This window comes from Hemibagrus wyckioides, linkage group LG08, assembly GCF_019097595.1.
Source record: "Hemibagrus wyckioides isolate EC202008001 linkage group LG08, SWU_Hwy_1.0, whole genome shotgun sequence".
Classification (NCBI taxonomy): Eukaryota; Metazoa; Chordata; class Actinopteri; order Siluriformes; family Bagridae; genus Hemibagrus; species Hemibagrus wyckioides.
In genome coordinates, this window is record NC_080717.1 from 10,634,701 (window position 1) to 10,661,787 (window position 27,087).

At 40.7% G+C, this 27,087-nt stretch overlaps 2 protein-coding genes across 4 annotated transcripts in view; both read left to right on the forward strand.

The window, feature by feature from the left end:
- The first annotated feature begins 856 nt into the window (after window positions 1-856).
- nup62l (nucleoporin 62 like) lies at window positions 857-10,501 on the forward strand. Its single transcript, XM_058397803.1, has 13 exons — window positions 857-982; window positions 1,951-2,263; window positions 2,373-2,689; window positions 3,748-3,822; window positions 3,913-4,014; window positions 4,141-4,251; window positions 4,586-4,694; window positions 4,832-4,976; window positions 6,976-7,025; window positions 7,134-7,268; window positions 8,569-8,680; window positions 10,146-10,212; window positions 10,309-10,501. Exons 2-13 carry the CDS (start codon window positions 1,977-1,979, stop codon window positions 10,398-10,400), a joined length of 1,602 nt encoding a protein of 533 aa, XP_058253786.1. The 5' UTR covers window positions 857-982; window positions 1,951-1,976; the 3' UTR covers window positions 10,401-10,501.
- A 560-nt stretch (window positions 10,502-11,061) lies between these two features.
- atrx (ATRX chromatin remodeler) overlaps window positions 11,062-27,087 on the forward strand; it is a 43,214-nt gene continuing 27,188 nt past the window's right edge. For 2 of the 3 annotated variants that reach the window (XM_058397799.1, XM_058397800.1), the window contains exons 1-11: window positions 11,062-11,257; window positions 13,362-13,456; window positions 16,317-16,366; window positions 16,844-16,890; window positions 17,486-17,610; window positions 17,697-17,816; window positions 17,898-18,019; window positions 18,114-18,181; window positions 18,647-20,640; window positions 24,013-24,079; window positions 25,832-25,977. In XM_058397799.1, the coding sequence (XP_058253782.1) occupies window positions 11,238-11,257; window positions 13,362-13,456; window positions 16,317-16,366; window positions 16,844-16,890; window positions 17,486-17,610; window positions 17,697-17,816; window positions 17,898-18,019; window positions 18,114-18,181; window positions 18,647-20,640; window positions 24,013-24,079; window positions 25,832-25,977 (2,854 nt within the window). In that variant the 5' untranslated portion in view covers window positions 11,062-11,237. Of the gene's footprint in view, window positions 11,258-11,913; window positions 12,084-13,361; window positions 13,457-16,316; window positions 16,367-16,843; window positions 16,891-17,485; window positions 17,611-17,696; window positions 17,817-17,897; window positions 18,020-18,113; window positions 18,182-18,646; window positions 20,641-24,012; window positions 24,080-25,831; window positions 25,978-27,087 lie in introns of those variants that run through there. The other variant, XM_058397801.1, reaches the window with a different exon arrangement.

Sequence of the window (27,087 nt, forward strand, 5' to 3'; positions counted from 1 at the left end):
TTTTTATTATAAATTTTAGATCTAAAAAAAACCCAAGTACATCTTGCCAAAACGTCGTTGTATAAGAACAACTCCAAAATAAATGAACAACAGTTTCGTCAGAGACATCAAAGAAAAAGCTACTGGAGGACATGTCACTTTTAAACTATTTTTAAGTTTAATTTTTTTTAAGTGGCTTGCTGGATAAAATTTATGAATTATTTTGTAGGAAATTTCTTTCACTTTATTGGCTAGAAAAAAAGGGTAGGTGGAAGCACTCAGCAGATATATCCTACTGCAATACTCCAATAAGCAGTAACGTATGGCAAGGAGACAATATCGTTCTGGAATAATGAGTGAATAATGAGGTTTTATTAATGTTTTTGCCTTCCGGGACAGATTGAGTAGTGACATGCAGCACAGACAGCAGGCACAGACTCTCCCATGCAAAAAAAAAAAGGTTATTATTAAGTTAAGTTGTCTTTATTTGTCACATATACATTACTGCAGTGAAATTCTTTCTTCACACATCACAACCTTGGGGGGTTGGGGTCAGAGCACAGGGTCAGCCATGATACAGCACACCTGGAGCAGGGTGGGTTGTTAAAATGTTAAAATATCATCAGAGCAAGAAATATTTTTAGCTCATTCACCATACAAGTCTCTGTGAATGAACTTTTATTACAGAAAGTCTTGCAGAGGGAACTATCCTCAGGGCTGCTGTTACAGAAAAATAATCAACATCCAATCACAACACAGCGCTGTGCTATAAATAAATCTAATATAAAACATGCCTGTATCACAAAAAAAAATCCAAGTATCCGGGTAAACTCCTCCAGACACGGCAACGCTTTCACCCAAATCCATGTTTTTGAACAGGCACATTAAGTTGACCAGATACAGTAAACTTCGGGGTCCTTGCTTGACAGCCGGCGCGGAGTTTTTGACGCATGTGTTTTCCGCGCTCTGGTCGTATTGGGAATGGCAGCGCATTTCTTTTGAGGTAACTTCACCCACTTTAAGACAAACGGTATCCATCTAAACTCAGTTATATATTTTCTTTTATTTATATATATATACACTTACTTTGAAAACGAGAGACGCCCGAAGGTTTATTTAGTAGTAGTTAGCTACAGAGAGACAACATTAGCTTAAATGGCTATCGGGTTTGCTAACGTGTGACTAGCTGGTGAAGCTAAACATCTTCATGTCCCTGCAGTTATAACGAGCTCCAGGCACTTCTGTTTATGTTTTAGGGGGTTTGCCTACTTTCTTAGTTAGATAACTGGTTGACTAGATTTCTAATCATTGTAGTTAAAGTTTATTCATGGAATGAGTCTCGTGTCTGGAAGTCGGTCAGGTTCAGTGCTGGAGACTATTTACCAGGGTTGCCAGATTGGACTGGAGATTTCCAGCCCAACTACCGCTTAAAAACCCGCACATTAAAAAAATAAAACAGCCCAAAATGCATACTAATACAATACCAAACAGTTATAACAGTTAATAACTTTGTGATATCTGCTTATCGAGTAGAACGATCACAACAGACTGAAGTCTGACTGGACAGGACTCTCCTGAACCTTATTGACTAAACTGAAGCATATAATTAAAACGTCAACATTACATATTACACTTTATTAATAAAATATCATGTTTATAGTCAAAAATAAAAACCAGTTGCATCAAAAACCAGCCCATATTTCATCAACCCTCCCAATGCACTTTTTCCCCGGGGAGACTTGACCAAAAGAAGCCCAATTGGGTGGAAACACGCCCAATCTGGCAACACTGCTCTTTACAGCTGCTGTAATGTAACCTATAAGGGAAACAAACTCGTTTCACATAACTATAAATGGGTAAAAAAAACACTTTCATTTATTGATAAATACTTTTTTTACTGTTTGTAAATTGCTGTGATAAAAGAGGAATAAAACATTAGTTTGATGTGATGTTTTTGTTATTTTATCTCAGTATTAAAGGATCTTGAGAGAGAAACCATGTCATTCAACTTTGGACAAACCACCGGGTTTTCCTTCGGACCCCCGAAAACCACAACGCAAGCAGCCACTGCAGCCCCCAGCTTCTCCCTGCAGACGAATGCTCCACCATCAGGAGGATTCGCTTTTGGAGCGGCGCCTCCACAGCCGTCTCAGACCCCAGCGGGAACATCTCAAATAGCAGGGCTTCTCGCACAGAACACCACGAGCACTGGAACCTCTCAGGGTGGATTCAGCTTTGGTGCATCAGCACAGAGCAGCACTCCTGGAACAGGGTTTAATTTTGGGTAAGACTCCTACAAAGCTTGAAGTGAACTTGCAGGCACACTATATCTGTCTTGTGTAGACCTGGCTTTTGAGTGCTTCAATATGTTCTCAATTTATCTCTCCTTCCAGCGGTGCTCCAAAACTAAGTCTCAACCTGACTCCAGCCTCTCAGCCGGCCTCTACAGGAGTTACACTGGGAGGCCTGGTAAATTCCGCCCCCTCAGCCGGTGGTACAGGATTCTCGTTTGGGTCCCTCGCGACTCAGAATGCAGCTTCAACGCAGCAGTCCACTGCAGGCTTCAGCTTTCCTGGGGCCAAGGTACAAGCTCCAGCTCCAGCTCCAGCTCCAGTTCCAGCTTCAGCTCCAGTTCCAGCTTCAGCTCCAATTCCAGCTGCAAGTTCAGCACAGAGCACTCCTTCCTTCTCTCTGGGAGGCCAAAACACAAGTAAGTCAGCCTGGTACGGCTATGAAACGCTCACATGCTCTGGACTGTTGATAAAGGATTCCGCACTGAAACAGAAATCTTGCCAGACGTCATATGTGCACACAAAAACATACACACTATTCATTAAGATTGAGAAATTTCTTTCGTTACTCATTGTTAATTACTTTGATTTGGATTGAATAGAATTTTTATTCATAATTCATTTGAATAGGAATAAGTCTTATGTTATGAGAAAGTTATGTTATGTTAAGGGAAAGTTTTCAATAGGTCATGTTTTTTATTTATTTATTCTTTTACAATTTATTTATTTAATGCCTTCTGGTGGTCCAGCGGCAGGATCCCACACTCTCGTTGCTGCGGTGCTAACCCAGTCACTGAAGAGTTAACTCTCAGTGCTGGTCCCAAGCCTGGATAAAATGGGAGGGTTGGATCAGGAAGGGCATCCAGCGAAAAACCTGTGCCAAATCCAAACACACAGACCAAATGATCCTCTGTGGCGACCCCGAACAGGGAGCAGCCAAAACAACATTTATTTATTTACTTATTTTCTTTCTTACTTACTCAGTTTATGGAACCAATTGGATTGAAATTAACCTGGCTTGCTAAAAAATAAGTCTGGCTTATTGAGCTTCCTTTGCTGCCTCCGAAACCAAAATAATTCAAACAGTTAAGGAAAATTTTACCTGCTCTGTTGTTCACTACATGCACTATATTGCCACTATTATATTGTTGTTTTTCAGGGTTTGGGTTCGGTCCCTTCGTTCCAGTGAAAGGAACTCTTAATATTTTTAATATATCTTAATACTCTTATATTTTGAAATAACACTTAATTACTTCACATATGGAAATGTTATTCATTAAAAATGTACTATTTAAGGCGGCTTGAGGTTATACTGGAATGAAAATGTATAATGTAAGCCATATAAGCTATCTATAATCTTCAGGAGGCCTGAAGAATACTTTTGTAATTGCATTACATTGCATCTGAAATGGAATGGGTTTGTCCCTAAAAACACTTACAAAAACTAATCATTTACTGTTTCTCCTGAACCTTACAGGTCTTACTCTGGGAGCTGTTGCTCCAGCCGCTGCAGTCTCCACTACAGGGATTAACTTTGGGATCAAGCCTGCAGGTGTGAGCACAGCTTCAGATTTCATTCAAAGCAGTATAAAAGTTTAAGAAAAGAAAGCTTAAGATTTGATTTTCTTCTTTGTTCTTCCAGCCACTCCAGCTCCTGCTAGTAGCACTGCTGCTAACCAAGCTGTCCCCGTATCTTCTCTGTTTTCCACCCCAATCCCCTCAGCTGCTCCTGCAGGCTTCACCTGTAAGTGTGTACTCTGGAAGAGTTTTACACTTCTCAGGGTACACATCATATATTACAGCAAAGTCAATACGAGTGCCTGTGCCAGTTACTGACTTTCATAGATTTTATTTGATCTTTTTCTACCAGTGGGTGGCTCAACAACTGCAGCAGCTCCAGCAGCGTCTTCTGTAGCTACGGCCTCCACTGGTTTGATGCTCAAACCACTAGGAGTGGGCACCGCCACTTCTGCCACCACAGGTACTGTTAGTGATACAGCACCCAGGATGACCACGGCCCTGGTGTGGTGACCAAAGCGCTGCTTTTGCTTTAAAAAATAAAAAAATGACACCATCTGTGTCACTGTACTGAGTTTGGTAGTTATGTTATTTATTTATTTAATTAATTAATTATTTACTCATTCTGGTGACAATTATTAGCTGTTTAGCTCTAGCAAATGTACTCCAGTGTCAAACCTGTTATTGCCACACTAGCTTGCGTATGAGTTGGCGCACTACCTTTTCTTGACCACTATGAATTTATACATAATTTACAATGAACCAAACCAACAGAATGAATAATCTTTTTCTTTTAGCTGCAGCTACTATAGCGCCCACCACAAGCTTTACTCTGGGCCTGAAACCTGCTGCCTCTGCTGCACCAGCCACTTCTACAGCCGTGTCCACTGCTGCGATTACTGCCAGGTTTGCTCCCAATTACATCATGCAGTTAATACAGAGATATGTAGGGTGTTATGTCTGTGTGAATTCTAAAGGATTCATTTAGCATTGTTTGATATGTTACAGCATTTTGTAAATATTTGACAATGTGTTTTACTCAGTGCTGCACCGGTGATGTCGTATGCCCAGCTGGAGTCCCTGATCAACAAGTGGAGCTCAGAATTAGAGGACCAAGAGAGGCACTTCCTGCAGCAGGCTACTCAGGTCAACGCCTGGGACCGCATGTTGGTGGAGAATGGAGAAAAGGTACACTAGCAGCTTCACCCATTCTGTGTAGGAGCTCAAACTTCACTCAAAAATCTGCCTAAATCAGTTCTACTGACAGTTTGTTTAGTTTAGCGAATACTCCAATATTAAGTGACACCCTGGAAGCCCCAAGCCCGTCCCTCACATCTCAGTTTACTCTTGTTTTAGCTGGTCAGTGTTCTGGAGTGTTCATATATGTACAATGGAACATTGGGAAGTAACCCTATACGTTACATTAGGGATCTCCCAACATGTTGCTCTAACATGACCCACTTCTGAGTTGCTCGCCTAAAGGTTCATAGAATATGTACAAAATTGCTAAATTGAAATTGACTCAATAAACCCCTGCCCTTTACCGAAATCTGACCCCCCCGGACATATCGTACTCTTCCGCACATGTATATGCATCACACTACTGGGGATTCGACAGCAATAGGAATAAAGCTACGATGCTGCCAAAGTAAAATCGGTGAATGAATCTATCCTGCTGCACGAAGATGCAGGACGAGTGTGATGTAGACCTTTCTTATTAGTGCAGCTGGGTGTTTCGGAGTAAAGTACTGCTTAATATTTTCCACTGCACATGCATATGAATGCCATAAAAAACTATTATTTAAGTCCAATACAATGTCAGGTCTCTGTTTTCAAAATGATATTATTTATTAAGAATCCAGAAATGAAGATGTATAATACTAATCATTCTGTTCTAATTCAATAATGACTTGCAACCATATAAATGGAGAGCAGGTCAGACTGTCATAGCCATAAACAGTAAAAGAAAAGAAATTATACACTAATGTGGTTTAAAAAGGCTCAGGTGACGGAGGATTTAGCAAAAGCATATGAAGGTTAGGACCTTCATTTAAAGAACAGTGTGATTTTTCTTGGAGGTTCAATGCTGGCTCCTGTTTTCCACAGTATTTTGTGCTGTATTATGTGCTGTTACACTGCTACATATTTTTATCGACCAAAGTAGTCAGAATAACTTCCACTTTCCACTAACCCTTGTTGTTTATTTCGAATCAAAATCACTTTTACTTTTGTTTTCCATGCTCTCAGCTCTCTGTGCTGATGATCAGCATACATATATACACTGATCAGGCATAACATTATGACCACCTGCCTAATATTGTGTTGGTCCCTCTTTTGCTGCCCTGACCCGTCATGCACTGTGTATTCTGACACCTTTCTATCAGAACCAGCATTAACTTCTTCAGCAATTTGAGCAACAGTAGCTCGTCTGTTGGATCTGATCACATGGACCAGCCTTCATTCCCCACGTGCATCAGTGAGCCTTGGCCACCCATGACCCATCGCCGGTTCACCACTGTTCCTTCTTTGGACCACTTTTGAGAGATTCTGACCACTGCAGACCGGGAACACCCCACAAGAGCTGCAGTTTTGGAGATGCTCTGATCCAGTCTTCTAGCCCTCGCAATTTGGCCCTGGTCATACTCGCTCAAATCCTTACACTTGCCCATTTTTCCTGCTCCTAACACATCAACTTTGAGGACAAAATGTTCACTTGCTGCCTAATATATCCCACCCACTAACAGGTGCCATGATGAAGTGAATAACAATGATGATCATCTCATCTCTCAGTGCTCATAATGTTATGCCTGCTCTGTGTGTGTGTGTGTGTGTGTGTGTGTGTGTGTGTATATATATTTAATTCTGTGGAACATTTTATTTTGGTTTGGCGTAAGCAAAACTTTTACATACGACTTTACTAAAAGACTCATAAATGAGCATCGTCGTGGGCGTTTTTTCTGTGTTCTTGAAAAAAAATCTTTCCAATTAAACGCCACTTAAATGACCCGAGTTTGACTCGCAGAACCACTTCAAGTGGGCATATAAATGTTTACTAGTGTCTGTATATCTTTAACAGATGGATGGAGGCTCTGTCCCTAAGCATGTGGTGATTACAGTAAAACCCTGTATATAAGCACACTCCAGTTTCTAACTTTTGTTTTGTGTTGTTTGAATTGTTTTGTTTTAGATTACATCCCTTCACAAGGACATGGAGAAGGTTAAACTGGACCAAAGAAGGTAAGCAAAGGCAGAGTTAGCATATTTGGTTCTCTCCTTTGTAAACAGATTTTACTGTTAGATCTGAGGTTCTTGTGTGATGAGATTTTTTTTTTTTTTTTTGGTCAGGCTGGATCAGGAGCTGGACTTTATTCTGTCCCAGCAAAAGGAGCTGGAGGATCTTCTCGCTCCCTTGGAGGAGTCAGTGAAGGAGCAAAGTGGAACCATCTATATGCAGAATGCTGATGAGGAGCGAGAGAGAACGTAAACACACCCTCCTTACACATGATTTCAGTTCTTTGCATACATGCTTGTTTGTTTTTCTTTTTGTGCTATACTAACTATTTGTGGTTTTCCGCTCCATCCATAGCAATATACACTATATCGCCAAAAGTTTTGGGACACCCCTCCAAATCATTGAATTCAGGGGTTGGTCTTGGCCTCTTAGTTCCAGTGAAAGGAACTCTTAATGCTTCAGCATACCAAGATATTTTGGACAATTTTTTAATGCTTCCAACTTTGCGGGAACAGTTTGGGGATGACCCCTTCCTGTTCCAACATGACTGTACCAGGTGTGGTGTGGATGAACTTGACCGGCCTGCACAGAGTCCTGACCTCAACCTGAGAGAACACCTTTGGGATGAATTAGAGCGGAGACTGTGAGCCAGACCTTCTCATCCAACATCAGTGCCTGACCTCACAAATGCACTTCTAGAGAAATGGTCAAACATTCCCCATAAACACACTTCTAAACCTTGTGTCTTCCCAGAAGAGTTGAAGCTGTTATAGCTGCAAAGTGCAAGCCAACTCCATATTACATTCATGTGCATGTAAAGGCAGACGTCCCAGTTTTGGTTTGGCTCACAGTCTCCGCTCTAATTCATCCTAAAGGTGTTCTGTGGAGTTGAGGTCAGGACTCTTTGCAGGCCAGTCAAGTTCCTCTACACCAAACTCACTCATCCATGAGCTTGCTTTGTGCACTGGTGTACAGTCATGTTGGAACAGGAAGGGGTCATCCCCAAACTGTTCCCACAAAGTTGGGAGCATGAAATTGTCCAAAATGTCTTGGTATACTGAAGCATTAAGAGTTCCTTTCACTGGAACTAAGGGGACAAGCCCAACCCCTGAAAAACAACACCTGAATTCAATGATTTGGAGGGGTGTCCCAAAACCTTTGGCAATATAGTGTATCTGTCTCTGTGTATTTATATTTTAGTCTTATCAATGCTGGAAAGCAGATTTTGAAGCACCTCAGTAATCTGATGAAGGAAAACAATCATGTTATGCAAAATACAAGAGTTTGTCATATGTACATCAAACTGTGTTACACCATAAGAGTTACTCATGAATCCTCCAGCAGCCTATGATATAAATTAAGTACTGTGCTAGCAGTGTAGTGCTACAGTGCTGATAAACTCCGACATTGTTTCATTTGTCTAATTTTAGATATCCAAACAGTGTTCACACAGTCTTCAAAATAGTCTGATAATAGATTAATAGTTTGCATACAAAATCAACTCATTTTCATGCGTCTGCCTCGTTTTAAAATGCTTCTCTGTTGAAGGTATAAGTTGGCAGAAAATGTTGATGCTCAGCTGAAGAGAATGTCCCAAGATCTGAAGGAGATCATTGAGCACCTCAACACATCCAACCGGCTGGCCGACACAAGTGACCCGGTAAGTATCCTGTACTCTATAAAACGCATTTACTGCTGTTATTACTGTGAACACTCGCTGCAGGAGTGTCACTGCAAGTGTGTCACTGCATTTGGTTAAGAAGCAGCTGTTCTAAATGAACATGTGTAAGGAAGGTGTTAATGCTCATTAAACTTCCTGTCAGCTCAGACCAGTCTGTTCATTCTTTCTCGTATCTCTCTCATCAACATGGTGTTTCAGCCTACAGATCCTGCACTGCACACAGGATATTTTTGTTTTTCACACTGTCAACTGTTAGTGGTATTATAACAACTGGGAACAACAGCAATTCAGCCACGAAGTAGTAGACCACGAAAAATCACAGAGCAGGGTCAGAGAATGCTGAGGCACACAGTGTGCAGAAGTCGCCAACTTTCTGCAGAGTCGATAGCTACAGACCTCCAAACTTTGTGTGACCTTCAGATTAGCTCAAGAACAGTACATAGAGAGCTTCATGGAATGGGTTTTCATGGCCGAGCAGCTGCATCCACGCCGAACATCACCAAGTGCAATGCAAAGCGTCGGATGCAGTGGTGTAAAGCAGTGGAGACGTGATCTCTGGAGTGACGAATCACGCTTCTCTGTCTGGCAATCCGATGGATGAGTCCGAGTTTACGGTTGCCAGGAGAACGCTACTTGCCTGACTGCATTGTGCCAAGTGTAAAGTTTGGTGTGGGGTTCTTTTTCAGGGGTTGGGCTTGTCCCCTTAGTTCCAGTGAAAGGAATTCTTAATGCTTCAGCATACCAAGACATTTTGGACAATTTCATGCTCCCAACTTTGTGGGAACAGTGTGAGGATGCACAAAGCAAGGTCCATAAAGACATGGATGAGTGAGTTTGGTGTGGAGGAACTTCAGAGTCCTGACCTCAACCTGATAGAACACCTTTGGGATAAATTAGAGTGGAAACTGCGAGCCAGACCTTCTCATCCAACATCAGTGTCTGACCTCACAAATGTGCTTCTAGTGAAATGGTCAAAAATTCCCATAAACCTTGTGGAAAGCCTTCCCAGAAGATTTGAAGCCGTTATAGCTGCAGAGGATGGGCCAACCCCATAGTAAACCCTACAGATTAAGAATGGGATGTCATTAAAGTGCATGTGAATATAAAGGCAGACGTCCCAAAATTTTGGCAATATAGTGTACAGAAATGTGGATGCTGCTTGACATTTTTGAAAACTTTTTCACGTCAGGATAATTGCTGTGGTGGTTGGGTTAAATTTCCTCTTTTAACTGACTTGTAACTTCCATGAGTTCAATTTAAAATGATGATTCATTTATCTACAAGCATTACCTAAATTATGAGTTCTTAGATGTGGGGGAATAAAGCTAATAAATGTTGCTTTGTTGTAGAAGATGCTTAATGTGTCACATTTTCCAATGTAGCTTATACTGCTTTTATTTTTAGTAAAACATAATTTCACGTTTGTCCTGGCGCTCCATTTCAGCTCCAGCAAATCTGCAAAATCCTCAACGCACACATGGACTCTCTGCAGTGGGTCGAGCAAAACTCTGGTCAGTATCCTGCTAGGTTTGCTATTTCGAGCGTGTGTTAAATTTATAAGTGCTAGGTTGTGTTTGGTGTTCCTAATGACTATTTTCAATAAACAGTTCTGCTTCAGAGGCGTGTGGAGGAGGTGTCCAAGCTGTGCGAGAGTCGCAGTAAGGAGCAGGAGAAGAGCTTTCGTCTGAGTTTCCAATGATCGACAATAAAAAACAAACATGGCAGTGTACTGTAAATGGAAAAAAATCGTTGTTTTGCAAATTCTGTTTAAATAAAAAGGTGTACTTTTTACTTTCCACACATTATTTTTTCTTTATTTCGATGAAAAGAAAATGAACAAATAAATACTGACCAGACACAGAAAGACAGACCAAAGAACCATAAAAAAAAATATTGTTGCATTTCATACGATCATTATTATGGTATAACGTTATTTCATTGTCTGTACCACTTATCTGCTCTACCCTCGGGTCACGGGGAGCTTGTGCCCATCTCAGGAGTCATCGGGCATCAGGGCAGGATATACCCTGGACGGAGTGCCAACCCATCGCAGGACACGCACACACACATTCACTCACACAATCACACACTACAGGCAATTTAGAGACTCCAACCAGCCTAGAAGCATGTCTTTGGACTATGGGAGGAAACCGGAGCACCCGGAGGAAACCCACCAAGCACGGGGAGAACATGGAAACTCGGTATAACGTTATGGTCTAAGTGGTTGGTTCTCTGGATCGTTCCCTTCTCTGGAGTGGAGGTGTATCCTCGGTGATGTTTGGGACTGAACCGCGTTGCGTCGCTGATATTCATCAACCAATCACATTCACTTCCTGGTTTGAGCGGTACGAGCCAATCAGCGTGTCTCTTGCAGTCGGAAAACATGGCGCCTTGCTTTGTTTGATTTCTCTGGGTAGCTTCGGGTTTCTTTTTTTTTCCTTTCTCCATTCTTCCACCTTTACCGGTAAAAACCCGAGCGTGAATCTGGTCCGACTCCGGAGATGCTAAGATATAGCGTGTTCCTTACTGTAAGGAAATGAGCACCGAAAACGGCAGGTATGTGCACGAGCGGTAGATGTTGCTGTCTGTGGGTTTAAGGTTACAGTCTGATCAGAAACCGGTGCGGTGCGAATGCACGGGGAAAGAAAAATAGGCCCAAAACGCACACTCTGAAGTGTGTATAAAATGTTTGCTAAAGAGCGACTTTAAGTATGATCTCTCCTGAATAAGAGGAGAAGTGTGTCGTGACGTCTTTGTCAATCCGAAACTTAGTGGGGCGCTATTTAAATATATAAACATACTGAAATAGCGCCGATCTCTGGAGCAACTCTTCTCTATTTTTAAGCATTGTTTCCGGCTTTTCCTTCTTTAATCAATAAGAGAGCGCAAATACTAACTTGCCTATTAAGCCGTGGGAAATGAATGACTGATATATATATAAATGCTAAATTATAAATGAAGCTGTAATAATGAAGTGTGTCAAGCTGCTGCATGTGCACAATATAATTTGACGGCGATAACTAAAACTGTGCTTTATAATACGCGTCCTTCATGCATTTGTGTTAGGGTAAACGTTTTTTATTTTATTTTTTTGCGTTTATTTGTTACCCAAAAATGAAAATCCGCCCCATCGAGCCCACGCTGGTTAAACAGTAGTGTTAGTGTCCAGCGCCCTGATTAGCGCAGCCTGCGCCATTTTAGCGCGCCAGAGTCATCCGGCAAGATGGCGCTCTTGCTTTGTGTCCTCCTCAGCTCTCCGTGTACGAGCAGCGTTGTTCGCGTGCTGTAATCGGAAACAGCGCGAGCCTAAACGAGCCGTCTACGGATAACGGAGGGAAGATTTGAATTATTCTTCTTCTTCACATTCGTGAGAGCAGCAGTGGTGAGAGATATAACCGGGTGTGAGGGATAGAGAGAGTGTGTTAGAGAGAGATGTTATACCGACTACATGCAACCTCGGTTTTTTCTTCTTCACAGAGAACGCAAAGTGCACGAGTTATATCTTGGTCATTCTACCGACTGGACTTATTAGTTGTGTCTTTTGCACAGAAGTATAATATAAATCCTGCAGTGCACGCGCAATGTGGAGTCACGCGCAGAATAAATGCACACCGCATGCATGGCGACTTGACCGCGATTTTCAGCCCGGTTAAAAAAAACAAAAAAAAACCCAAAAACCATCAAAGGCCTTACGTTTCGAGCATTTCTCATTCACATCTTTACCATCAACGCATTTTCTAAGCCTTTGCTAATTGTTTTTCTACACTTGTCACACCTCTTGTTAAGTGACAGGATGTTACCCATAGCGAATACATTAAAACGTTATCTGACTGCCGGGGATGAGTTCGGAAGAATTAGCCGGCTAGCTAGCGTGTGCTAATTTTCTTTCTTTCTTTTTGTTTGTAAAGACGGGGACAGACATTTTAAACAGAATAGTGAATTAATGCAAACTGTTTAAAACAACAACAACAACACGTTGTTAAAGCATGACAAACGCTGAGAATTATTTATCAGCCTGGCTAGCTAGCTAGTTAGCTGGTGCTAAACTGTCTAATAGACTGCGCTGAGTTCCATATACTTCAGCGTTAGTAAGGGTAGTGCACTCGATAGGGCGTCAAAGCCATTTTTCTTTCATGAATGTAGGGCACGTGGAAAAGCACTAGGCAGCTATTTGAGACCGGGCCCCAACTTTCCACAGTGATGCTGTCGGTGGTTGCTTGGCTGGCTAAGTAAAATGTGCAGTGACACTTAGTTGGCGTTGTAACCCGTTTTTTTTCTTATGAAACTTTTTGTTTTGTTTTGTCTGTTCGAAAGTAACTTGGAATGTATGTGTCATGGTATTTCGAAGCTGTTAGAATGAAAACGTCAAATAAGTGGTTTATAAAATGACCTATTTCTATGTGAGTGAGTTTTGATGACGTCGGCAAGAAATTGGCTTTATGCCATAATTTTTGTCATTTACATAAACGATGTCACAACATTAATATCATGTCACTGGAAATGGAGATATTTGGGAATATACATAAAGGCTAGGCTTTTTTTTGCAGCTAGTGTTAAAATGTGCATTAATATAGATCATTTCTGTGTTTCATGATACTGACATTATTTGTTTATTTATTATTTCTGCCTTTGTCCTTGTGACCTTTTTTGTTTTATCCAGCAAGCTGACTGCACTGGTGACAAAACTTCATGAATTCTTGGATCATTCTCCTGAGGAAGAAACTGCTGTATCTGAAGTTAATGAAATCTCCAGTGGTAAGAGTCACTACAGGTGTTGCAGGTTCAGGACAGTGGACTTGGTGTTACTTGGTGTTGAATTGAACGGTTATGGTTAGATTTTGAGGTCTGTTTTATACTTCTGCATACGTGTCAGGACATCTCGGGTGTGGATGCTCATGCTGCGTTCAGACGTACACCGATCAGGCATAACATTATGATCACCTGCCTAATATTGTGTTGGTCCCCGTTTTGCCGCCAAAACAGCCCTGAGCCATCGAGGCATGGACTCCACTAGATCCCTGATGGTGTGCTGTGGTATCTGGTACCAAAATGTTAGCAGCAGATCCTTTAAGTTACTTAAAGGATACTTGCAAGTCTTAAAGGACAATTTTGATAGATACTGACCGCTACGGAGCAGGAACCGGAAACACCCCACAAGAGCTGCAGTTTTGGAGATGCTCTGATCCAGTGGTCTAGCCATCACTATTCAGCACTTGTCAGACTCGCTCAAATCCTTACACTTGCCCTTTGTCCTGCTTCTAACACATCAACTTTGAGGACAAAATGTTCACTCGCTGCCTAATATATCCCACCCACTAACAGGTGCCATGATGAGGAGATAATCAGTGTTCACTTCACCTAACAGTGCTCATAATGTTATGCCTGATTGCTGTACAGATGTTTTGTTTCTCTGCATGCTCCAAGTTGCCGTATTGTGAACTGGCCAGTAGGCATTCTTTCCGCTGGTTGCCATAGTGATGAAGGTGAGAGTGAACATGAGAACACGGTGAACTATTCATACTGCACGTGTAGGAGGCAGGGTTGCATGAACCACACCAGAATGTACTGAGTTGCTGACATGGCAAAAAATACAAGTTCTGTTTCATTGTAGGACAAATAAATAGAAAGTAACTTGGGCGTAATGATGTGTTGAATAGTGCAGGGGAGTAAAATCATTATCTGTAAACCAAGCAAATTCTCACAAAGCATTTTTAACCTATCTGTATTCAACAGTGTTGTTTCACTTTAACTGCTCTTTAAATCCGCAGTTCTGTGCATTACACAGTGATGTAGTTAAAATATACATTGAGTTGCTGACGTCACCTACACTTTGAGTTTAGTTTGTTAGTAGAAAGTGAAAATAAAGTATGTGATCCTGCTAGATTAAGCTGGTCATTATATAGTCTAAAACTGCTGGTAGGTGAAGTGAATAACATTGTCAGGAGTATATTAGTTGTTTATTAGTTGACAATTACATTGTCAGCTGGGGTATATTAGGCAACAAGCTAACAATCAGTTCTTGAAGTTATTGTGTTGGAAGCAGGAAATATGGACAAGTGCCAGGTCTGTATCACACAAGGACGCTTTAGCAAAGCAAAAGCAGCTAATGGTTTTATTTTATTTTACTTCAACCCATGTTAATAGTGGAGCAGCACTGGTTTTGGTGCTTTGTTTATTTTTGCACGGCTCTTATCGAAGTGGAGTGACGGTTCATTGTTCCTGATAAAAATAAACATGATCGTGTTAGGGATTTTACTGGGAAAGCATTTAAGTGATGTCTGTGTTTCTCACAGTCAATACATCAGCAGTGTGAAATCTACAGAGATCAGGCATAACATTATGAGCAGTGACGGATGAAGTGAAGAGCACTGGTTATCTCCTCATCATGGCTCCTGTTAGTGGGTGGGATATATTAGGCAGCAAGTGAATATTTTGTCCTCAAAGTTGATGTTAGAAGTAGGAAAAATGGGCAAGCGTAAGGATTTGAGCGAGTTTGATGAAGGGCCAGATTGTGATGGCTAGACCACTGGATCAGAGCATCTCCAAAATTGCAGCTCTTGTGGGGTGTTCCCGGTCTGCAGTGGTCAGTATAATTGCTGAAGAAGTTAATGCTGGTTCTGATAGAAAGGTGTCAGAACACACAGTGCATGACGGGTCAGGGCTGTTTTGGCAGCAAAAGGGGGATCAACGCCAATATTAGGCAGGTGGTCATATTGTTGTGTGTGTGTGTATATATTTATATAAATAAAATAGAGAGAGAGAGAGAGAACACCTCTGGAATGTCATCAAGAGGAAGATGGATGGTCACAAACCATCAAGCAAAGCTGAGCTGAGTGGTATAAAGTTCCCCAACAGCAATGTGTAAAACTGGTGGAGAGCATGGAGCCAAAATGTATGCAAATCGGGGTTATTCCACCAAACACTGATTTCTTAATGTTATTTAGCCAAAGCATTAACACAAATTATTTGCATTTTGTTTTATTTGAGTTATTAAAGCTCTGCAAATACTGCATGATCTTGGGTTATTTTGATGTGTTGTCATTTCCTTTAAATATACACTCTAAATAACAATAGTTATATTTTGAATTTAGGAGAAATGTTGTCAGCAGTTCACAAATAAATGAAACAAAACTGTTCATATCACCAATGCATTAACCTGTAAGAAAAATACATAAGAAACTGATAATTTTGCAGTGGTCTCTTATTTTTTTTTAACATATACACAGCATGGTTTATGCTTATATGGTATGTGTGGGAGGGATACTATTACATCACCATGGAAAATGTTGCTGATGGATTGAGACTGGGTGGTTGAGTCAATCCAAAGTCTACGCCCCATCCTTCTCTCTAACCATAGCAACAGATAAAGCGGAAAATGAAAGTAACCTGTATAAAACAACTCAGAGCTATGTGATAATCGGCTCATAATCAAGTTAAATTAGGCCTCTTGAAAAGATTTCCCTACAATATGCAGAAACTTGAACACTGCATTTAAAATCCAGAAGTCTAAAGCAGGCTGTAATTTAAGAACAATTTAGACTTTAATTTGCTTGAATAGTATTTGTTCAGCACGCATGTGTGTTCATGTTGTCTTTCTATTCTCTTTCAACTTCAGGTAAAATGGCCTCCAGTGACTCAAACATCAACGAAGAAATGATGGAAAAGGTATATATCTCTCTCTCGGATATAATGCACATGTGGGACTGTCAGAGATTTATTTATTTTTATATATATATGTTAGTTCTGGAAGGAAAAACAACAATAAAAAATAAATGTATAGCATTGCGAAAGTGACATATAGATAAATAAAGAAAATGGGGGGGAAAAGATTAAGAAAATAAGGTTTCATAAGTTTGTGACTGTGGTGCAGGACCAGTTGGGGACATTTTGACAGCCTGTATCTGAGTCCTAAAATTTGGATCACAGCCTGAGGGTTGCTGTGTGAGGAAATCACACTTAACTAATAAGCTTTTAGACAGGTTGTAAAAGTAGCTACGCTTCATGTCCAAATTATTTTGCTGAAAAACATAATTAATTTCTTCATGATAGGACGTCGATTAGGTTAAAGTAAAAGGTTTGTTCCTCATTTCCCACATCAATTACTTGACTCTGGTTTCTAAAATGTCTAATTTTCTTTTACAGCCCGGTTGCTCCACTGAAGTTCCGAAAGCCACAGCGCGCTCTAAAAGGTGAGTCTTGTTTGAAGCACTTTTTACACAGCTTAAACCTGCAGCCACATGGTGCATTGCAGATAAGATCCGAACTCCTTGTTTAGACTGACGAGACCAGAATGAACATGTTTTGTGCTTTTTCACAAAGGACAGCACCCCAGAACAATCACTGATGACATTTGAGTGAAATGATGGGCTGTGCTTTTATTGGGAAATTTTATAGGGTGTGATGTGGCAAGGGTTGTAATGCAATGTATTGGTTATTTACGGATTTAGATTGGTTTCCTTTATCAAGCTATTTTCTTGAGATTAATCATGCAGCTTAGGATTTTTTACCAAGACTCAACAAGCACATCGCTTCTGAAGCCTCAAAACGTCCAAGTTTACAGTTTTTCCTCTAATTGATACAAATGTTAAATTACACACTTCCAGTCTGTTTTTATGCGGTTGCTATAGAAATGTATTTGAAGGAGCACTTTGATATAAATCTGCAGTTTTGTTATAGAAAATTAACTCTGCAGTGCTGCAGTAAAAAATGATAAAAATAACTGTGATGTTTGCACAGTGTAGCCTTGTGCATTTAAACGTTTCTCATATTCACCCTTAATTGCAGGAAACCTGCAGTTGTAACCAAGCATACAGCTGTAAACGAGCCCGAGTCTGCAGATGAATGTGAGCAAGGTTCCGTCGCTGATAATCCCAACGATGGCTCGATTGATATGGAAGAGATCCCCGAAGGTGAGTGCTCTTACATGGATGTTTGACAGATATCCTGCTGTAGGCACGCGTGTTTACTTACTGCCGTGTGTCCGGTTTGTGTGCAGATGTAGTTATAGTGAAACCAGAACCCGTCAACAATGAAGGAAAAGATGAGTTCAAAGGCCCAGAGTTCCGTAACAAAGGAGGGAGCAAAGTCAAAGAAGAGAGTCAGAGGAGGCGTCCTGGTGAGGCACTGATCCAAACGTGTGTGTGTGTGGTTTCAATTTCCTCTTTTTTTGCTTTATTTGTGTTTGTCTTTTGTCCAGATGAGCACCTTCAAGAGATTAGGTGTTCGAGAGTTAATTGCACTGCTTGCGGGCAACAAGTCAATCATTTCCAGAGGGACTCTGTGTATCAGCATCCTATACTCAAAGTTCTTCTCTGCAAAGTAAATATCACAGAGCGTACTCCAAGCATCAGCACGTCCGTGATCTTCACACTGAGCCGCTGGGATTAACACTTTCCTTTTTTCCCCCCCCCAGTCCTGTTTCAAGTATTACATGAGTGACGACATCAGTAAGGATGACGACGGAATGGATGAACAGTGCAGGTCAGTTTGCAGAACCTCTTGAGAACATTTAGAGTTTGTGGAAACTTTGACTAGCCTGAAAGAGCACAGCTGAAGAAGAAGAAACATGCCAGTGTGAATGTGAGCTAGTTCTGTAAGGCGTAGTTGACTAGTGTATCAAAAACAAAGCTGTACCATAGCTTAATAGTGCAAATTATGCATAAGCTTTATTTGGACAACTAATATAAAGTGAGCAATCGTCTTAAACAGGCATCAGGCGAGTCCAGTGTTAAGATCAGCCCAGTTCTTTTACTTTTGCATGCTGTCCCCAAGGGTAGGAGTGTAAGTGTGGGTTAGTTTGAGATTCCTCCATGTTCTCCAGTTTTCCCTGATACCTAATGATCTCAGCACCAAAAAATTAAGTTTGATTTAAATGTAGGTTTGTTTACTGTGTGTTGTTGACCAAATTTAGAAGGTTAAAATAACCCCAACTTTTTCCTCTTGTAGGTGGTGTGCTGAAGGAGGGAATCTGCTTTGTTGTGACTATTGTAGCAATGCATTTTGCAAGACATGTATTCTCCGTAATCTTGGAAGGAAGGAGCTCTCTGGAATCATGAACGACGACGATAAGTGGCACTGCTTTGTGTGCCAACCCGAGCCACTCCAAGATCTCGTCGTGGCTTGTGATAAAGTTCTGAGGAACCTGGAATGTATGAAAAAGCCAAAGGGAGAGCACGACAAACCGAAACGGGATAGCATGAAGCACAAACAGGGCAAGGTTAAAAATACGGCTCTAAATGGAAAGGATGCTAATTCCGACGGATCGGGGACTCTAACCTTTTCCTACAAAAAGTTAAAGATTCCGAAAGAACTGGTCAAAAAGACAAAGAAACTGATTGAGACGACAAATGGCTTGAACAGCACTTTTGTGCAGTTTATCCAGCAGGAGCCGGTCTACCTGGGCGATAACATTGTCCGACACAGGCATTTGAAAGCCTTTAAATCTGTTTTGGCTGACTTGAAAAAGGTCCATGCGACTTTGGAGGAGGCTCTAGATGAAGAGTTCAGAGACCTAGAGGTCCAGAACGGAGAGGGGAACGGGTTAGCAAATAATCTGACTGTAGCCGTCGCAGTCCCCAACTCGGAGCCTGCTGACAAGAATAAAGATGATCAGGTGGATCAGGACGGCATCACAGATCAGGTTCCAGCAGTGTTGGAGGACGACGTGGACGAGGAGAACGTTGTTCTGGCTGACGTAGAAATGACCGAAGAAGCAGAACCAGCAGCAGAAAATCCAGAAGATGGGTTTATAGAAAAGGAAGATGATGCAAAGGTTGGTAAGAATAAAACTGATTGTGAAGATGATGCTTCAACAGCTGGTGAAGTCTCTCTCGACAAAGACATCTTGTCTATACCACCGTCTGTTCCAGAGGAACTCTTTGAGATGGTTGAGAGTCTTTCAGATTGTGTAAAACAAGAGAGTGAAAAGGACTCAGTCGAAACAGACAGTACGTCAAGTAAGACCTCGCTGTCCGACAGAAAGGGTAAAGAATCCGGTAAAAGGTCTGCAAAGACGAGTAAAAAACTCATTGTAAAGCTAACCCCGATTCCTCTTAAAATTACCATTAAGAAAGATGAAGGCAAGTCGCAGTCGAAAGAGAAGGATGGTGCTCTGTCACCAGACGAAAGCAGACGTTCCCCCAGGATGAAGACCACTCCTCTACGCAAGTCATCTGAAGGGAGGAGTAAGAGTCGGTCCAAGGGTACGAGAGAGAATGACGAAGACTGCAATACTTCACAGATCCCAGTCAGCGCCGGTGTATCGGACTCCGACTCGGACGAAGTCCCCGAGGTGCTGAAGCAGGTAGAGGGCATGGAGGCCAGTTCGGACGAACCGGACGCGGAGCCAAACGGTGAGGCCTCGGGCAACAATGAAGAGAGAAATTCGGCTGAACCAAAGTCTGAAAAGTCAGTGAAGCGCAAGCTCATTGCATCTTCCTCAGATTCAGATGAAGTGAAGTCATCTAAAGCAAAGAAACGCGCTGCCAAAAAAAAGAAGTGTAGAGAATCCGATTCATCTAATCATGACTCGGATCTTGAGAAGGAGATCAAGAGTTTAAGTAAGCTCAGCACCTCAAAGAAATCATCGAAACGCGGCAAGAAGCAGGCGAATGAGGGCAAGAAAGAGCAGGCAGAGGCCGAGGAGGAGAAGGAAGAGGAGGAGGAGGAAGGCGAAGAAGCAGAGGAGGGCAAGAAGAAGAGGAAGAAAAAGAAAAAGGAGGAGGAGAGCAAAAAGGAGGGTAAAAAATGTCCAAAGAGATCATTTGAGAGGAAACGGAGGTCACAGAAAGGCAAAGAGAACGCTGCAAAAGATTCATCCTCCAGTGATGACGAGGAAGAGCAGGCAGCAGACTCTGGAGAGGATAGCAGTGATCAGCAGAAGATAAAACCTATTCTTGAGTCTGCGATGCCCCACATGGATGCTTTCCATCAGTCATCAGGTCAGAAACTTTTGTAAATTAGAAAATTTATTACAACATTTACAATAAATGTACAGAGAAAAGAGAAGTGTATTTTGGAAAATTTTACATATACTAATATATCATCAATATATAGTCTTTTGCAATGTACTGATGAGACGTTTTAATTTCAAAACAGCTTTTAAAAACTCGGCTTTCATTTCCTGATCTTTACATCTAGTCATGTTTAACAGCTTTTTGTTAAAGAACATGGCAACTTAGCAGACCACCCAGTTTTTAGGTGGACAGATGGTCTTCAAGTAAATAACACTTAATATTTGGTTGCACATCCCTTGCATGAACTACATGAAGCCAGTGACATCACCGAACTGGTGCATTATTCTTTCGTGATGCTTTTCCGGGTTTGTGTTATAACATCTAAAAGAAGAAACTGAAAGTTTCCTTTTCAGGAAGGGAAATGCCGCTCAGTTGACTTTAAGGTCTGATGGCTGACTTGTCCCATCTTAAACCTTTGTTGTGTTGGCAGTGTGTTTTGGGTCATTGCTACATTTCTCTGTAAACTGGCAGACAGAATCTTTCTGTAGACTTCTGAACTCCTTCTGCTGCTACTATGATGAGCAACATCATCTATAATGATCAGTGATCCTGTTTGCGATGCAGCCATGCGAACCCAAGCCATGACTGCCACGCTTAGCTGATGAGCTCATATGTTTTGGATCAGGAGCAGATCCTTTCTTTCTCCACGCTTTCCATTACTTAGAGATTAATGTTGGTTCCAGAACCTCTGTGGCTCATCCCTGTGTTTTTGTGAATTCCAGTCTGGCCTTTCCAGTCGTGGATTGTGATACCTTTACCCCTGCCCTGTGAAGAGTGTTGATGTCACTGACTTGTTTTTTCGCTCTCAGAATATGTTGATGTTTTCTTTAGCTGACCTGTCGTGTGTGTATTGGTTATGCCCAGCGCTTGTACATTGTCCCTCTTTTCCCAGCTCAATAGCTTGCATTGGCTTTCTCCCAATAGACAGCTCTCAGGTCTCCATGTTGGCTTATTTTTTTTAACAAAATAAAAATATAGTCTTCACTGCTGAAACCCAGGTCTCAAACATCCAGAGCCATTAATTGCTTAAACCATCAAGCAACCGTCAGTCGTGTTCCAATATTTTTGATCACTTAAAAAATTGGTGGGTTAAAAAAAAAAAAAAAAAGAAAGAAATAACAGCTGTCATAGATGTGTGTGTACATGTATGTATTAGGGCTGCACAGTTAATCGATTTTCTCATCGCGATTACAGATGCCACGGTTACGTAATCTACGATTACAAAAAAAATCCACTTCCATTATTCTGCGTGATTAAGGGGTGTTTATTACATGTTGCGTTGTGAGGGGCGAATAAAGACTTTTTTAATAGGTCTAATAATCTGTAGGTGTGTCCTTATCAATGCCCCGATTATCCACTTGCGTATGTCTATCTCGTCATGTTAATTTCGAGAACATGTGCGCTAATAAAGAATCATCCGATAGTTTGCAAAGTGTTGCTGAGAAGAATCAAGAATTAGAACCTAAAAGAAATTACTTTCGACTGACACACACACACACACACGCGTGCCAAAATACCGCGAGAGTATGCTCTCGAATGTGCTCTAGAACCGCTCTCGCGATACTGTAATGTCATACATCTATCGGTCTGCACCGCTTTCACACCACGTGACTAAAATACCTTACAGCCCTTAAGCGCAACAGCAAAAAAAAAAAGTTCAGAAAACACAACCATCATCTTATCCAGATAATAGTCTAACTTTTATTTTTTAATAGTGATAAAAGTCGGCTAACAAATGTATGTGTCAAAAAGGAGGCCCACTGTCTTTGATTCTGAAAACCCTTGACATATAAGATCTAAAATAAATGGATCTAAATAAAATGGATCTAAATAAAATATAGAAAGTCATGATGTTCATACTGTAATGTCTTAGTGCTTTAACAGTTTATTAGTTAAAATACAGACATGGCTTAGGTGAACAGACTCCCATCATTCGGCTGTTCGGTCAATAGAAAAAGGAATTCTCAGCACTATAAATACTAGTATGGTAATTGACTGTTTTGTTCAAGTCCAGTCTCGGAGATACTCTCTGATGATTCCACCCTCAAAGAAATAGGATAGAAAAATCACTAAAATAAAAAATATTTGTTATAAAATATGGCACGCAGTTGCTTCAAACAATGATATAAAGCTATTCAAAACACCATTTAATGTAAATTGTGATAATCGTAATTAATAATCACAATTACAATTTCAAGGGAATAATCGACAATTGTGATTTTTGTCATAATCTTGCAGCCCTAGTATGTATGTATATGTGAATATCTGGACATGAAAGCTGCAATTCTGACCCATAATCTTTTCATCTCAAACCCAAATGTGTTATAACAAATACACCAGAAAAGAATTGCCTTGCCCTTCAAGTACTCTTGTGCAGATTGTGTAATTATAAATAAAATGTGTGTGTGTTACAATATAAAAACAATACACACATACTGTGAAGTGATGGACACAGGGACTTATGCAGCACAGCAAGTCAGGGTAAAAGGCTCGCATCATGGTGGACCGCGGACAACCATGGACCGGTTTGATCCCGAACTATTTTCCCGGGGGGTGGGGGACCTGTTTTTGGGTCATTTTAGCGTGGGTTAGCTTGTGGACTGACTTATGTATGGAAAAACCCGCGAGTGAGTCAAATGCAGGAGTGTGGCGCAATTTTTCGAAAAATAAAATGCATATAATTTTAAGTTATATATAAGTTTGTTTCTTTGTGGCCTGGTACCAAATGATCCACGGCCTGGCACTGGTTTGCGGCCCGGTGGTTGGGGACCCCCTAACGTATAGTGTACTGATCCTGAAAACTAGCAGAATAAATAATATAGGAATAGTAATATACGGACAGAAAAATGAGAGAAGCATGCAATTAATTTGTTCAGCTCTGCAGAATATAAGCTCTGCTAATATCCTATTTGCTTCTTTTCTTTTTTTCTTTACTGCAGTAAAACTGTAACATTTATTTCTCTCTTTTGATTTTTTTAACAGAATGTAATTCACTAGATCTTATGAATTTAATGCCTTGTTCTTGGTTCTTCTCATTTGCATGTAACATTTCCCAACCTTACAGGCACTGTTGACATAGTTTGTGGGGTTTTTTTTTGGTCATTTCTCATTTCAAAATCAATATTCTAAACTAAAGTAGAGCATTATATTAATCATCAGCTTTTGTTTGTTCAGGAAAAACCCATCTATAACCAGTATTCTCAACTGGTTTTCCTTCCACAAGGCAAATTTCTTTGCATAAAACTGAAAAGTATCATGTTTTCCCATTCTCATGACTTTTATTTATATCTTGCGCAGGAGATGAAGCTCAAGTGAAGCCAGAACCCTCCCAGATTGTTGATGATGATGACGACCCTGAGAATAGGTATGAGTAGTCTTCCCCGTTGCCACATGGTTCCATTCAAAGCAAATGTTTCCTGTGTGGCCTTTTAAACCAGTTCCACACCTGAATCAAGTAAAGACAGAAATGCATCTTAAATCAACATGCCACTAGCTCGTAAGATCTGTAGAGTGCTATTAGTTTCCAGATGTGCATTTACCAGGCCTTTTAATATAAATTCAGGTACCTCTGCTTGTTCTTGCAATTATGACGATCCTGAGTAGCTCATGTGAATTAAGTTGTAATTATTTATTTCTTTTTTAATTAAAAAATCACTATTCCTTTAATAACTTCTAGGTCATGTGACCCAAAACTAGTACCAAAATAATCTAATTGGAAACCCCCACAAGGTACACACCTTGTTATCCCAAAATATGTCTTCACTGATTTTTATTTGTTGACGGTTCCTAAAATACCGCTTCTGTATGTCTGAATATGAAACTAACACCGTGGTTGATATGTTGAAGTATGGATGTAGTGTTGTGGTACACCAGTTCAGTCTTACAGTAATCACACTGTACAGAGTTTTCTGTCTGTTTTAGTTCGAAATGATCCCAAACTTTGAAAACCTGCCGATTTCTTTGGCTTGAATCTTCTGTGTGTAGTTAGAGTAAATGGGCTAAACGAAGCTTCGAGGCAACTAATTTGCCTCGAGATTTTTTGTATTCAAATTTCTCGAGTTACTCAAGGAATCATTTCAGCCCTAGTACACATGCTCGTAACCAGGGCTGGGTGATGGGCCAAATTCACTATGTGCATGGACACTTAACCAAGAACCCCATATGTGGTTCTTCCCCAAACATTTACCACAAAGTTGGAAGAATACTGTTGTCTTAGATTTGCCTTCCCTGGGATTAAGAGGCTCATATTTTCCGTCATAACCGTGCCCCTTTGCACAAAGTGAGCTTCATGAAGTCATGTTTTGTCAAGTTTGGAGTGGAAAAACTCAAGACCTCAACCCCAGTGAACCCCTTTGGGATGAATATTATAAAAGATTGATCAAGTTAAAATTGCCTACTTGCTATATGTGCCTCATTTTAATCCACACTGATTGTTTTGAGGTTTCTTATACCTGCTTGCTGTAGTGTTGTGGCTGCTCTTGATCATTAGTAGGTCACATTTACCATAGCATGTATGTAGGCGCGAAACCACAAGTTAAACATTTCCGGCATTTGGCAGATGCCCTTATCCACAGAGAGATTTATCACATTATATCTAATTTTCGCACAAATAAGCAATTGAGGTTTAAGGGCTTTGCTCAAGTGCCTAGCAGTAGCAGCCTGGTGGAGCTGGGCTTCAAACTCACAACCTTACTATCACTAGTCTACCTTAACCACTAAGATACCACATCCCACCCAAACATCAGCTTTCAGGCATGCGTTTTTTGTCTTTGAATTTCATAAAATAATTTGTTTTAATCTGATTTTGATAAAAAGCATAGAAAAGAGTGAGAGTTTCTTGACGTGACTTTTTATAAAGTAGAATAAGCTATGCAATCTCTTTTCTACAAGATGTAATGGAATGCTTAACTAGTCAATTTGGATGTTATATATATTTTCCAGACATGTACATGCACAGTTTGAGAGAGATAGATAGACTGAAATCCCAGACATACACTGGTATTAACAATTCTACCCCATGAAAAACCTGTCAGTCTGAGTAGGGTTCTACTTGCATTTTGCACAAAACGGTGTTTGTTTTATAAATTCCTGACTTCCATTTTAATCTCTTTCAAAGAATTGCGAAGAAGATGCTTTTAGCTCAGATCAAAGCCAATTACTCATCTGGGGATGACAGCTCTTCAGAAGATGAAGACTGCAAAAAAGACAAAGAGGAAAGATCTTCAACAAAAGAGAAGAATGATGGCAGCTCTGAGGGTGAAGGTAGGGCTCCTGATGGTAAAGAGCTAAAGAAAGCTGTAAAAGCATGCGCTTTGTATTGTTTTGGGAGCACATTGACGCTATTGCTTCACTGTCTTGTTTACAATTTGATTCATTTCTCTCAAGCTGCTCGAACTTCCGTGAAGTCGGCTAAATAGGTGTGTGTCAAAGCAAGCGCGGTTTGTAGAAGCTCATAGAAGATTTTCTATAAGATTCTGTGGCACTTTTGGGAAAATCTGTCCGATTTCTGCCCATAATGTACTTTGACACTGCAAGTTTAAGAAACTAAAAATTTTTGTTTAATTTAATGTCTGTAAAACATACCCTTTATGTGCAATAATCACATTTAACAAACATGGCAACAAAAATGGCTGAGTTATTAAAGGCTAGTATAAAGGTTATAAAAGCTATAATGTACATGTTTATTATTATAATGTATACCACTGTGCTGATTGGTTAGAAAGAATTGATTTAATTTTTCCATCAACAGTGTCTCTGGCTGCATCACTGGTGTATATTAATGTACTTTTTGTAGTACTTAGTGTCTCCAGTCTATTAATAATCTGGTTCAAAAACATTTAGGTTTTTAACATTCAAATATACACCGATCAGGCATAACATTATGACCACCTGCCTAATATTGAGTTGGTCCCCCTTTTGCTGCCAAAACAGCCCTGACCTGTCCTGCACTGTGTATTCTGACACCTTTCTGTCAGAACCAGCATTAACAACAACTGCAATTTGAGCAACAGTAGCTCGTCTGTTGGATCGGATCATACGGGCCAGCCTTGTCACCGCTGTTCCTTTATTGGACCACTTTTGATAGATACTGACCACTGCAGGCCGGGAACACCCCACAAGAGCTGCAGTTTTAGAGATGCTCTGATGCAGTCGTCTAGCCATCACAATTTGTTCCTTGTCAAACTCGCTCAAATCCTTATGCTTGCCCATTTTTCCTGCTTCTAACACATCAACTTTGAGGATAAATTGTTCACTTGCTGCCTAATATATCCCACCCAAGTTGGTTAGTGGAATGGGAAAAAATGAACTGAAATAAATCGTGTAGTTGGAAAAATATTCATATACCCCAATAAACCTACACAAGTCTTCAGT